Source organism: Dunckerocampus dactyliophorus, chromosome 15 (genome assembly GCF_027744805.1).
Source record: "Dunckerocampus dactyliophorus isolate RoL2022-P2 chromosome 15, RoL_Ddac_1.1, whole genome shotgun sequence".
Taxonomy (NCBI): domain Eukaryota; kingdom Metazoa; phylum Chordata; class Actinopteri; order Syngnathiformes; family Syngnathidae; genus Dunckerocampus; species Dunckerocampus dactyliophorus.
The window spans coordinates 20,312,475-20,327,219 of NC_072833.1; the positions used below are offsets into that span (position 1 = coordinate 20,312,475).

Below are 14,745 nucleotides of genomic sequence, written 5' to 3' on the forward strand. Positions count from 1 at the left end.
AATTGCATGTTAAGTACAATAAATTTGTACATGTTGGCAGGTCAGCACTCACGCGGAAAGTCCTCCCTGCCTTTTGCAATGTAATATCTCTGTGAAGTCCAGTTCAAGGTAACCTTCTGTGTACCTTCACGTAAATACCACATGCGTAGCGCAGCCTGCTTTTTTACAAAGTGGCGGGTGTATGCACGGGCTGGTTGATCCAGCTAGGGGAGGGTCAGAGGCGGTATCATGTTCATGAGGAAGGATGTTTTTCCTTTATGACGTCATGAAAAGCTTCAACTTCGAAGTCGTCTCTCAAAAGCAAACAAATGAGGGAGATGATAGATTTTTATCACGTTTGGTGCTCATAAACGGGCTCTAGCAACACATATTACTGTTAGAACACCATTAAAAAGTCACAAAGACACAGTACATGTAGCGTACTAGTGGCTAGATTTTAGCATGTAGGCCACACAGTCTGGAGATTGGGAAGATCTGGGTTCGAATCTCCGTTGGGCATCTCTGTGTGGAGTTTGCATGTTCTCCCCGTGCTGTGTGGGTTTTCTCCGGGTACTCCGGTTACCTCCCACATTCCAAAAACATGCATGTTAGGTTAATTGGAGACTCTAAATTGTCCATAGGTATGAATGTGAGTGTGATTGGCTGTCCAGGGTGTACCCCGCCTCCCAACCGAAGTCAGCTGGGATAGGCTCCAGCATACCTGCAACCCTAGTGGGGATAAGCGGCATACAAAATGGATGGACGGATGGACACAGTACATCACTGTCTTTGAATGCAGCTCCTGAATTGTGAAGGTGTATCTAAGGATGTGGCCAGTGAGTGGATGTTTTTTGTGTCCCCTCACCCTGCAGGCCATTTTGTGTTTGTGCTTCATGCATGGCAGGGAAACCCGATCCTGCTGCCTTGACACACACTCAAACCCACATATGCTGCAGACGTCCAGGCAGTTTGATACGCCATCAAACACCCTTGTTTATTTGGTCCTGTCAGACTTTCAACACTTCCTTTTCTCACCATATTCCCAACCTTTTCTCACCTCTTTACTCACGGCCCGTTTCACAAACACTCCCATCTCATCCCATAGACCTCCCTCTGCTTCTCATGTCATGTTATGTAAAATAATTAAAAAAACAACCAATCTGGTCCTCTCAGGCTACACATCCCTCAGAAAGTGGCTGCCATTGAATTGGGCAAATCAAGACTGGAGCACGGACCTCTAAGACGTCCACCTGAGAGGTCTGTCTTGCCATCTGTTTCACACACACACACACACGCACACGCACGCACACACACACACAGGATCAGGGTGTGAGTCAGACATTCACCTCCAGAGATGTGATCCATCCTTGTTGATGTCCGTAGAGATGCTTCCATTGCTGCAGCCCAACTTTTTGAGGGGGATGAAACCAGCGATGAGGTTTTAATCAGAATCCTTTGATGCTTTTGCACAGTAGGAATTCTTTGCCTCATCGCCTCCCTGAGAGGGTTGGGGGTGTCATGCTGCTGTGTGAGGGGCACACCTCCCAGAGTGCCTTGCTGCATGGCCTTTTCAATAATGTAGAGCGGGTGATAGGAGGGTGATAATATGAGAGGGAAACCTTTTCCTAGCACCATGGGAGCCCCCCCGTGTGACATTTACTGAGACCCTCAGTATGTGTTTGATGGGCCACTAATGATGCCCTGCGCTTACACTCTGCTCACCACTTGTGCCCTTTAAAATCCCACCAAAAGGGAGGTAAAATATGAGGAAGGAAGAGCATTCTTCCTTTGCGTTCACACTTGCCATGTTTAGTTCGTTTAGGAAGTATGGTCATGCGTTTGCCCTGCTAGTACGTGTTTCTTTTAACCTAATGGACGTGATATATTGATTTTCAAAACATTTCAGAACCGTTTGTCACACTCTGGTATGGTGCATGATCCCATTATGCTGAGACAAGAGCAAAGTGTTGGTAAAACGTCTTTATTTCAGTCCAAGCAGGTGGAAATACTCACATTGGAATGGTGGCACAAAGAGGCAACAAAAGGAGACAAAGCACCGTGAAGAGAAAAACTACATGGATGACTTGAGGGCAGATGCAGCGGAATGCAACCAACAAAATGGATTTCCGTATAGAACACAGCAAACACAATGAAGCAGTGTTGTCCAAGTATCGATGCTGAGTGGAAGAACCCTTCTAATTAGTGATGATCAACAGCTGCACCCAGCAGCTCCCTCAGGCAGGAGTAAAGCAAAGTTCAAAACTGCATAAAACAGGAAACGGATGAACAAAATAAGAGCAGGAAATAAAGACAGAACACAGGAGAACCCAAACCAAGCGTCCAAACTGTTGAACACGGTCGTCTCTGTTACTTAAATTAGCCTAAAACAACGGTGTGGCACATTTACGTTTCCAGGTCCCCAGTGGATGGCAATAACCCACAAATAATGGAGGATTAGATGGCTATTTTTGAAAGTATAAACCCTATAATATGCCTGTCCGAGTTACTAAAAAACAATTACAGGCATCCACTATACAGTATTGTACTTACACATCATGTCTTGTCAAAGCATCTTCCTGCTGGAAAATGTTTTGTGAAATGACTTGTGAGACAGCGCCCTCTGCTGGAATCAGAGCTGCAGCTCTTTTTCCCCTGCAGATAGCGCCATCAAATACCTTTCGCTTTATGTTAAAAAATATATATAGTCAAACTTGTCTATAGCGGCCACTAGAGGGAGTCTGCAAAAGTGGCCGCTATAGACAGGTGGCCTCTATGGACAGGTTGGCGTCCAGTTTGAATGTTGACCAGTAGAGGAAAAATAAGAAAAAAAAGGAAAAAAAAATAATAATAATGTTGACCAGTAAAGGGCACTGCGGACTGCGGATAAAAGTTGTACAGCACTACTAGGCTTGTTATTATCATGGTTCATGGTTTTAATCCTGAACATGCATGAGTCAAACAGTAGCACATCACATAGTACAATTCACAATTTTGCATGTCCAAAAAGGAGTAGGAAGAAGCAAAACTTATTTAATCCTACCCCTTTTTCAGTGGCTGCTATAGGCAGGTGGCCCTTCTATAAAGGTGGCCGCTAAGACAGGTTTGACTGTATTTCTAATTTAAAGTAGTGAAGAGAAATCCCCATCTATGCGGGGTTGCGAATGCCGCACACTACACTGTTTTACTGTCTTTCAGATGTTTTTATTTTATATTTGTCCAGTAGATGGTGTTACATTTTCCCCATGCAATGTGAAAGTGATCAACTGAACAAGCGGACATAGATCCATCTCTCGATCCGTCTTGATTGATGCACACCAGGGTTCGGGTGATGGCGTTCACATGACTTGACGAAACGCAAACGGATTTCCTTTTAACCGAACCAAACATGACAATTATGAATGCACCCTAAGATGCCTCATGGATGCACCCTGTTTTAAAAAAAAAGGCTTACCCGTACCAATACCCGCTAAAGCAACACACTCAGCATCCGCTCATCATTATTTGCCAGTACCTAGCTGCAGTTCTGATATGTGTGCATGTGTGTGACAGAGGCTCAGCTGTCACCGAGCGTCAGCGTTGGCGAGAAGCCAGTCGCCGCTCTTGACGACTCTGTGTCAAGGGTGTGAAATGAGGTCACATCTCAGCAGAGAGGGCTGCTTGGTGAATCATCTACCTCCTTTTGGTAGAGCGATGTCACACATTAACCACTACAGAAATTGTACTGTGAGGCACTTGCATGGTGCAATTAGTGAAATCCATTTTTTTAGGCATTCCTGATGCTTGCCTTGATTGTATCGATGTTTTATGCAACCATATATTTGGTCTTAATGCAGGTTCACTCATTAGTAGCATGGAATGACCCCAGTTTTGAGTGGAAGCACAGGAGGATGGTGCAACAGTGTCCTCTGATGGATGAAACAAACATTGCAAGGTGCTTCAGTGGAAGCCACATTATTAAAAGGCCCTCTCCTGCTCATTTCATGGCCTTTTAAAATGATATTGGATCCCAGTGGGACACTATAGTAAGTTAATTTAAAATCTTGTGAAGTTATTGTACCCGACCGTTCACAGGATTTAGGAGTGGCATAAAAATGAGACCAGGGTTCACTTAAAAACACACCAACCTTATTATATGGCTCTTCCACAGCATGTAGAACAAGAGTCCATCATTTTAAACATATACATAAGTCTGAAAAGTTGGAAGTGCAGGAGTAATGTAAGCCCTTTTAAGAGGCAAAATCCTCATTTCGGCGTCACGGTGGTCGCTGCCTGGCGTAGCAGCAGTTCTCTAGCAAGATCTGGCCTGCCGCTCCTGGCCAAGCAGCGCGCCAGCTGGGAGGCCTTAGGCTGCAGCTGGGAAGCAGGCAGTTCCCTCCTCCACATGGTCAAGATGCGGAAGGCCTGGCCGGGAAGGTTGTCCCCGGCCCGGAGCTTCACCATCTGGGTGGCGCTACGGCGAAGGTGCAGAGAAAGTGCCAGGTGGCCTATTTCTTCTTCTGAAAGCTCCCCCGACAGCCAGAGGAGCAGCGAGTCTGGGAGGCAGTCTGGTGGGGACGAAGTGAATGCACAGAAAGTTAGTGTCAGGCCATGTTTCAGTGATCAAAGATGTCCCACCTGTCCTCTCACAGAGTGTAATCTTCGGCGTGACGGGCTGTCTGATGCTTCTGATTCTCTAAAATGAGGAAGCCATTACTGTGGAACTCTTTCATCCATCATTTTTTAAAAGTACCTTGGGCAGAGTCAGAGGCAGCTTGCACACCGGCTCCCCCAGGTGCTCCACGTCCACCTGGACCGCTTTGTCCCCTCGCCACTCCGCTTGACCTCTGGTGACCTTGTAGAAGACGGCAGCACCTTTGTAGTGAGGGGAGCTATAGTTGCCGAAGGGGTCCACCTCAGTCAGGTGCACTAGCAGCTCGTTCCTTCGCTGACTGTGGAAGGTGATGCGCTCGTCTAGGACGCCGTGCTCGTTAGTCCCAAGTCCTGTGGCAACATAATTTAACATGTGGAAAGGTCAGCAGCAGCAATTCTACCTACTGCTTCCAATAATCTTACACATCCTCACCACATAACAATAAATACTCCCAACATAGGGTTCACATGAGTACAGACTGGCTGCATGTGTAGCTTCTGTATTCGAATTACGTTTAATTGCACACAGAAAGGAGACAGGTGACCTTATTTTTACGCTTTTAAAATGACAATGTGACAAAAAGGTGACACATTGTAATCCATCGTAAATGCATTTTTGAGGCCACATTTATCTTAACACAACACAAACTAATGCAGTCCTTTATGCTAAAATGAAAAAAAAAATCTACAAGCTTTAATTTTCTTATTTTTCTATTTGTCCACCTGATGGCACATTTTTTTCCCCATTCAAAGCGTGCAGTAACTTTTTTCTGCGTCCGCGTAAAAAAATAGATACATATGTTTGTGCATTTCAACATTTTCTCGACCAAAAACAGTGGCGTTATGTAAACATACTGACCTTTAAAGATCTAATATTTTAAAACCACCAGACCCCAGCACTGAGGCGGCATGTTGATAATAATAATATCATTCATCAAAACACGAATGTGACAAACTTGGCACCGTTTGAAACTCTTATCCCTCCCAAAGTATCACTCCTCCGCCGCTAAAACTCACTGAATAAGCAGCTTTATTTACTCTAACCCACTAGCAAAGATATGCACGTTCATATTCACAGTCAACAAAAATCACCCCTCTATGTTGATACCAATATCATCAATGTACACCTTGTACATGCTTAGAAGACCCTTCTTTTGGATGTCTTTTTCATTTTTTTAATATCCTTTAAATAGGTTAAAATCCCCAAAATACAAAGACAAGAACAAAAAGACCTTCTACTGTACGTAGAGATGCTCCGATCAGAATTTTATGCTGCCGATTCCGATACCGAACATCCATGAGTGAGATCGGCCAATACCGATCACATAGATTAAGGGTACATTTTTCAATTTATTTCTGATGAGTTATGAGGCACCCTGGCAAATAGGTAATTATTAAACGTTTGGGCGGATTGTTTTTTTTATTGTCTTTATTTATGTGAAACCATTTTTGTACTATTTTACACAAACCTGAATTTAATTTGATGCATGTTTTGGAGTAATACAAATACATAGGAATGAAACTGTTCAATAATTATTTTTTTTAGCTCAAGGTAACAAAATTAACAGAATACAGTTTACTGTCAAGTTGCAGGGGTCCCCAACTTTCATCACGATTAGAGCTGTCAATGATTTGTATTTTATTTATGACTGGCAACATTTAAATTCCCGCGACCCTATTGAGGAGAAGCGGTATAGAAAATGGATGGATGGATGTAACATTTAAATTGTACACTACTTTATTTACCAAGGAGATCTCCACTTAAACAGTGTGGCCGTCGTTTTTATGCTATTTTGTGCTTATTTGTCATTATATAAAGGCATAAAGTATGAATTGAACAGTTATAATATAAAACCAGTAAGAATTGAAGCAAATATTCTTTGAGCCTTTGTGAACTACTCAAAATCAGCTGGTGAGATAGTATAGCGATAGTATCGCTATGTGTTTATGTTCATTTAACAACCACACACAAACAGTGGTTTGAGAACAAGACATAATTAGTATAACGACAACAAGAGAGTAAAGTGACACTTGGTAAAAAGCCACATTTGGAGAAAGGCGGGTAGCTGCCAACCGTGCAAAGTACAGCAACAGCAACAGCAAGCTGGGCAAAGCGTCTAAACAAATATTCAAGAATAGTCGATCTGAGATTTGGTAAGGGAGTGATCAAACACGCTGGCATCGATTGGCGTAGTTGTGTCAAGTTCACTACGTCATTTTGTTGACAACCTTACGTGGCACAGCAGACATGTAGGGTTTGCCGCCAGTTTTTGTGATCGGCTTTGAAAGGCGTTCACGTGTTTTTTTAATATACACAGACACACACACAAATATATATATACATATATATGGGCACTAGGTCTGGGATGATAAGTTAGCGATTTATTAGTGTTTGTGCTTGACTGCTGTGTCTGTCAAAGATGACAGAATAAAAGTTGCATGTTGCAAGACCCGTGGTATCATATTTCCATGCTGCTAAGGTCGCCACACCAAGAAAAGTGTGATAAAGTGTGTGTAAGAGAGTGTTTCCGTGTGTGTGTATGTCTGTATGGAAAAGAGTGTTTGGAAGTGAAGTATAATCTATAGCCTGACTGCACTACAGTACAGGGCGCAATCCTAGTTCTGTAAACCGCTGACGGTTCATCAGCACTTTTTGGAAATTGTCAAGATTTATTTTTCTAACATCCTGTTTTCATTTCAATTACTTGGTGAGTGTTTTTGCACAAGTTATTTGTAATGTTACTCATAAATACATTTTGTGAGATTTGCTTGAAGAGAATGATGAACAGTTGACCTTACCAAAGTCTACTTGCGGTCCATTGTGTTTGTTTTTTGTACTTTCAGGTGCATTTTGTGTGGAGCTGTTTGAAAAAACAGAACGTTTCATCAACAAAAATTGGCATAAAGCAACAAAAACGTATCTGCAATTGTGATTAATTACAAGTTAACTATGGGCATGTGATTAATCGTGATTAAATATTTTAATCGATTGACAGACAGCCCTATTATATATATTATATCATTATTTATTTATTTTTTTTACAGCAGTTTTGGGGAAGTTGATGTTTTTTGGTCCTTGTCAAATGTGTGACTAATTTTTAAACGTGATGAAAACTCACAAAATGGTTGAAACTGTAATGTGACATTACACTCAAGTTACCAAGTATACTTCCTTGTCTTTGCCTAACCTGCACAGGTGACATTTCCGCAAAGACGTAGGACAAGTTGGTCCCCCTCCCGCATGCAGATCTCCGGTGACATCTCCAGGGGAGCCTCGTTGCCCCCTGCCTGCAGCCGGGACAGTTCCCAGCTGAGCTCCCTACTAGGCAGGGCGACCACGAGGATGGCACGCGGCTGGTCCTGGCGAGGCTGTAGGACCACAGTTACCTGGTGGCGGTGCGCCGAGTCCACCAGGTCCTCTGCCAGGCAGGTGAGATGGCAAGGCTGCAGCGGGGAGAGGAGGCGAACCACCAGGAGCCTGCAGTAAGACAGAAGGCATAATGTAGGCTGGGTCTCAATTGCCACACTTCCATATTTACTGTACACTAGGACTTGTGTGCGTTCGCACTGAGAAGTACAGCAAAATGCAGTACACAGTCAGTACCCAGATGTTGCACTCAAAACGGCCAAAATGTTGAGTGTGCAGTGATGGATACTTACCACCCTCCATATGTTGACACCAAGATCATCCATGTAGACCATTTGCGGCGTGCAGCTGTTTTTTTTATTAGCCCATGGCACATTGTAAACATATAATTTAACAAAAAAACAAAAAAAGGCCAAATCAGTCGTAATTTTATGAGAATAATGTCTAAATATTAAGAGAAAAAAGTCAGATTCTAACAAGAAAAATGTTGCAATTTTATGACAATTAATTGTAATATTTGAGGAAAAATGAAGTCATTTAGTGGACATTATTTTTTTCAAGTCTTAATATGATGAAAAAGAAACAAAACAACGAATAAAGTTGTAATTTTTGGGAAAATTGGTTTGCGGGAAAACTTATGTTTCAAGAATAAAGTTAAAATAAGGGAATAAAGTCATAATTATGAGAAAAAAATTACAATAACAAAGGTGAAATAGTTGGAAAACTGAAAAAAAAACCCCACCAGAAATGGAAAAAACAGCAGTAATTTTACAAGAATAAAGTCCAAATATTCTGGCAAAAAAAATCATATGCTGACAAGAAAAAAAGTTGGAATTTTACAAGAGTAAACTTGTAATATTATCAGGAAAAACAATGTCATTTTAGTAGCATAGAGTTGAAATATTAAAGAAAACTTTTTTTTGTTGTTGTAGTAATATGAGATTGACTGGCAACCAGCCCAGGGTGTACCCTGCATCTCACCCAAAGTCAGCTGGGATAGGCTCCAGCATAACCCTGCAACCCGAGTGAGGATAAGCGGCACAGAAAATGAATGAATGAATGAGTGAGTTGTAATATTATGAGAAACAAAAACAACAATACAACTCAAACCTCACAAAACGCTCGGCGTTATATTTGTCTCCCGCCATATCCCTCTTACTCTTTACTTGATTGTCCCCAGCAACTAAGCGGAACTACATCACAGAAGTCTGACCAGAACTGAACTTAGGAGACCAAGTTGGGGGGTAGGTCGCTGTTATTAGACTACAATGCTGATGGGGATGTCATACAACTTCATGTCAAAAAATCCCAAGTATCCCTTTAACCAAGCTACAGCAACATTGTTATTATTATTATTATTATTATTACGCCGATCAAACAACATTACTGGCCCATTGCCACTTCGCCACACACTGATTAGCTTCACCACACACTCTCCCGTGCGCTCTCAGTGCCTCAGACACCTACCAAAAAGGTAAGGCTCCATATTTAAGCTGACACCACTGCTGCTGTGGTTTTATTTGGAAACATTTGTTTCTATGTCGCTATGTGAAATCAACACTCCCAAGAAGGAAGTTCGGGTAATGCTTAAAAGGACCAAAATACAGCAAAATCCTGTAAGTATCACATGTTATCATGAATGTATCTGTTACTGCATGGTCACAGCATGGATATAAAACCATAAAACCTTGTTGAAGGTTTATAGAGGTGTTTTAATAGCGGCCTTTGTAGGCGGCATAGTTGGGTCCCATTACGTGCAGTAATGAGCGGTCTCTTTTTATCTGTTTTTATGTCTTTAGAACGCACGCAAAAGAGAAGTCTCACATAAGGATTGTGGATGACAGGCAAAATTCCAAAAAAGGTGCAGTTTTCCTTTAAGTCAACCCCATTTATGTTGACCAATCATTTTTCCACATGTGACAGCCTGGTTCCAAAATGGAATCAGTTAAATTTTCCCCCCAAAATTTGACACACAACAACCCCAATAATGACAACATGAGCTTTTTTTTTTGCAAACGTACTTTTAAAAAAAAAAAGAAAGAAATCCCGTACGTACAGTGGACCTGTTGGTCCCGTTTATGTCGACAACCTGTCGCAGTCGACCAACTCATCAAGTCCCGATCCACTGTCTTCTTATGACTAAAAAGTACTCACCTAAGGCTCACTCAGTCCCAACCGTTCGCACGGGCTCCTACGACCAGTCTACATGCAAAATAACGCAAGAAACGCAGTGATTTTCCAGCCGCAAACCAGCCACAAAGGTTCTTTGTCATCTCAAATGAACTCAATGGGCGCCTACGTTTTTTTCAGGTTACTGGACAAACATACACACTTCGTAAGTCTTTGTGCGTCGTCCATACGGCCAATGTGTGTCTTTCGTACGTTTTGCCGGTGTCAGGTTTGGGCGAAATGTCAGTGTTTTCATACGTTGCACTTGCGGACTCCTGCGTGTGTCGTGCGCCACACGTACACCCCACATACATAATTAGTTAATTTATACGTATTCCATGCGTGTCAGGATCTTACTCCTTCATTGTCACCACAAATACGTTCTCAGCGAACAAAAAAAAACAAAAAACCTAGCAATTTGGGTAAGGCAAAAATCGCACGGGCAAAAAAATCGTATCTCCGGTTGTGACCTACATCTTAACGCTTTGGGCGATTTAAGATTCAAAGGAGTCATTTCTATGAAAAATCGGTCTATTATGTCAGCATTTGTAGCATGTTAACTTCATCATTATTGCTAGCATGTTTTTGCAAAAGCAGATATGTGGTTACGTCAAAATCAGTAAAAACAAATGAAGAAGGGTGCAGAGGGAACAGGAAAGGAAGTGCCAGGTATCTTAAAAGCTTCAGTATGGGAACAAAGGGGTTTTCCTCTTTCGTTGTAGACTTCTAACCGTGTTTTCATCTCCCTTTCTGCAACCAACAAAATGCATCCATTTAAATTATACACAAATGGAGGAAAACATTTTTGGTTATGTTGACAAAAGCCAGCCAATCCGAGGGATATTGACTTAAATGGGTTTTACTTTATCGTTATTATTAGTATCAACATTTAAGCTTTTTCTCGTTACATTAGGCCTTTTTGCTTTTGCTTTCCTGTAGAGTTTGTGTTTAATGTTATTCTTACAATGTGCCAATAAAAAATGAGCTGCACTTTGGACACACCATTTGCATGATTTAGTTGCAGTCCCATTGTTTTGAGGGTTTTATTTTAGATGAGACTGCCAGGAACTGGACACAAGAGCAAGAGCTCTGGATTGGACACAAATGCTGCTGTGAAGGAGACGACATGTCTCAATCTGGCGCTGCCTGGACTGTCTCTTGTTCTCATTTGGATGCTTCTGCTTCATTTGGCAGTTTGCGTTGTCATCTGTTTAGCCTGGAAGCAGCCACGATACACACTGACGGACAAAAAGAATCCAAACCTGTCAAAGTTCTCCATCAGGTCAAAAGACACGAGGCCATTCTGATGGCTCCGGATGGCGATTCCTTCTGGGACGCTCCAGTGTCGATTCGTGGAGCCCATCACACTCAGAAGCTCGGCGGGGTTCTCTTTGGATGACTGAGTGGAAGATCCCAGCATCCTGACGCAAAAAGTTATTTTAAATGTCTCTCAGGGGACACAACATTTAATAGAAAATGAATTAAAGGTCCACACCTGTCAGAATAAGTAAATTAAACATAATGTAAGAAGCAAATAATGTCAACCTGGACTGGTTCGTATTTTACCTCCTCCATTGGAAAGATGTCCTATCCCACACTGGAGGGGCGGCAACAGGCAGAGGGAGGAGACACTCGACGTCCCTCCACTGTGCCCTCGTGTCCTTCCTCTTGTCGGGATTTGGCGGACAAGGAAGTGTGACCGTGAGGGGTCTACGCAGGGGCTGAGAAGACGGGTGAGCGAGGCAGAGGAGAGGGCTGGTGGACACCACCCTGCGGTAGGCTTCACTTTTCAACTTCACGGCGGCCAGAAGGACGGCGTCCAGCGGTTGGATCTGAGGTTTGGGACAGAGATGGTCTTACCAAACACATCCAAGCATGGGTGCAGAAACCGTCCTCAAAGTGCACAAATACTTCCTCTCATGTATGATGTCTCATTCAGCACATCGTACCGTGTACTGCACCATAACAGGAGCGGTGAAGGATCCCGGGGGGTAGTCGAGGCAGATGCGAGGGTCCACGGGAAGTTTGTGGGACACACCCCGTCTAGGAACTGTGAAGTGTTCTTGTTTGAGACAGGAAACCACTGCAAACAGGCCTAGTGAGTACACCTTCACCTCTGCGAAAGAGCCCTGAGGCCACAGTTTCACAGGTCATCTGGACTGTGATGTCATCCCCTGATTGCAGTGACCACATACAAGTGTGACTTTACCCTCTGTCCACCATATGTGCCCTCTGTTGTTGCAGGGACGATGTAGCTGGCCTTCCTCTCACCATTCACCACCTTGACAGCAATACTTCTGTAGATGCCACGGTGACGCGCACAGAAGGGCAACGCCATGGTCAGAGGGAAGCGGATGTCGGCATAGTCTTGAACTCTGACCCTGATGACCCTGCTGACCAGCTCCTCGGCGCCGCTGACCATCAAGCAGCTGAGGGCATCAGCCACCTCACAGCGCAGGACACCGGCCGCACCCAGTGGTGCTCGAATGAAGCATGCACCCGCTATCTCTGAGTTCTCAAACCTAGGAACAACACACAACCACATGCACCCTAAATGCACTAATCATAGACGCAGTGTTTATTTTGCTATTATTATTATTAGTATAGAGCGTTATTTAACTCATTATATATGAACAAGTGTCACGACTTCTCCGAAAGTTGATTTAGCTGCAGGATCGGCGCACCACCAGTGCAGTGCTTGTTCAGGAATGGTAGCAGGCAAGCGTGAGTGTATCTGCACACACAGTGAGACTAAGACATTTGTAAAATGGCCTGGTGAAAGGCGCATAGAAGCCACTTCTCTCCCGGAAAAATATCAGGGACAGACTGATATTGTCATGAGCTGTGGTGCTGTTTTGCTGCCCTCTCTCTGCCATCTGTTGCAGCACACTGTCGACTGGTTGGGAGGAGCTCATTACCCTCCTTGCTGTTTCACTTACCTTTTGCCAGATTGTTTCCGATCCACGTCTGCTTCTCCCTGTCGTGTATATGTACCTGTTAGTTAGCTCTCTGGTCATTCCTCCCTGCTTTTTGTAATTACATTATTGTACTCTGCTTGTCGGGTTGCAGCAGTGGCTTTTGGTTGTTGTATTCCTGCTTGGTTTTCAGCAGCAGCGGCTTTGGTTTATTGGTATTTTCCTGCTCGGTTCTCAGCAGTGTCTTTTGTTAGCATAGCATTTTTCCTCCATGCTATCCCTGTGTCTAGCGGCTTTTTGTGTTCACTTATTTTCCACCTGTGGCTCGGCACATAAGATTTGTGTTGGACTTTTACGTTTTTTTGCTTTTCTATTTTTTGGACTATTTGTAATAAGCTTCTGTTACATTGACACTCTCTTCTCTGCATCTTGGGATCCTAATTTCTTGCTTTACGCCACCCGTCACCAACAGGAAACCATCTTGAAATCATTTGTGTGGGGTTGCTGTTCAGCTAAGGGAGTGGGCTCACTCACAATTTTGCCGAAGAACACATCCATGAATAATGAATAATGAACCAAAGTAACTCCTCCCAACCATCAAAGAACAGTTTAGTGACAATGCCATTTCCAAAGGCAAAAGTGGTAACTAGTGGTAACGTAGTAACATCTGATAAAAAGATCTAAAAACACTGATGCAGCAAACTCTGTGAAAACCAACACTTGTCATTCTCAAAACATTTGGTCACTACCAAATAGGAGACATGGCAAATAATTGAATGGAGGCATTAACTGGAGTATTTAGGACATGTGGATGACAAGTGACCCATACCCAACTGCAGTCCATTCTTTGCTTGTCTCCTCCTTTTGTGTATTCGCAGAGACGATGTCCAATGTTTCTTCTGCGTCCCACCCTTGATCTTTGAAGTCCAGCCCACCTTCTGCGTCATCATCACAGATAAAAGAGGCATGGTTGTCATCGCCTCCATCTTTAGCCTCCTCTTCACACCCTGACTGGGCCTCTGCAGGTGTCTTTTCAGTTTTGGTTTGGATCTGGTCCTGACTATCAGCTCTTTCTGCACTCAAGTGGATTATTTCAGTGTCCAACCTGTTGAATATCATGTTGAGCTGGTCCTGAATGTGCTCTAAATCATCCATAACACTCCGAAAAATGCTGCTACAGTCTGGAAAAGGAGTAGATTTGCATTGAAACAAAACATATGCAAATCACTGCTAGTTGTCACACACACATTGCAGCCATGCAGCCATTGAGGAAGCCTACCTGGATGAGGCTGCAGAGGCACGCCCCCTAATGGCTCTTTGATGAGAAAGCATCCACGGAGAGCATCTCTCCAGGCTGTCACTCCGCTTGCATGAAAAACACTCAACTGCCTCATCGCTCCCAAAGCTCTACGTCTCCACTCACGTTCCTCATCTTGTCCTCTCACCATTCCCTGAATGGTGTCAGTCAACATACAGAGAAGCGCGTCGTCCATGCTTTGTCCGTGAAGCCCCTCACTCTGTTTGTCGTCCATTAAGAGCTGAAAATGCAACCAGAACTTCAAATCCCACTTTTTGAAGTCTTTTGGTAAATAAAACACTTTGCATTCCCCTCTAAGTATCCCCTTTTTGGAATAGGAGCTGTGTCCTTGTAGGCTTTTGAGGGTTCCTGTGTCCAGCTATCCTAGT

General features: G+C 43.4%; 1 protein-coding gene across 1 annotated transcript; it reads right to left on the reverse strand.

Moving 5' to 3' along the window:
- Nucleotides 1-2,045: 2,045 nt before the first annotated feature.
- dthd1 (death domain containing 1) lies at nt 2,046-14,745 on the reverse strand. The gene is made up of 10 exons (XM_054800705.1): nt 14,339-14,745; nt 13,889-14,240; nt 12,354-12,666; nt 12,094-12,273; nt 11,711-11,976; nt 11,407-11,565; nt 7,797-8,086; nt 4,709-4,959; nt 4,594-4,651; nt 2,046-4,523 (listed from the first exon to the last, which is right to left on the reverse strand). Exons 1-10 carry the CDS (start codon nt 14,589-14,591, stop codon nt 4,222-4,224), a joined length of 2,424 nt encoding a protein of 807 aa, XP_054656680.1. The 5' UTR covers nt 14,592-14,745; the 3' UTR covers nt 2,046-4,221.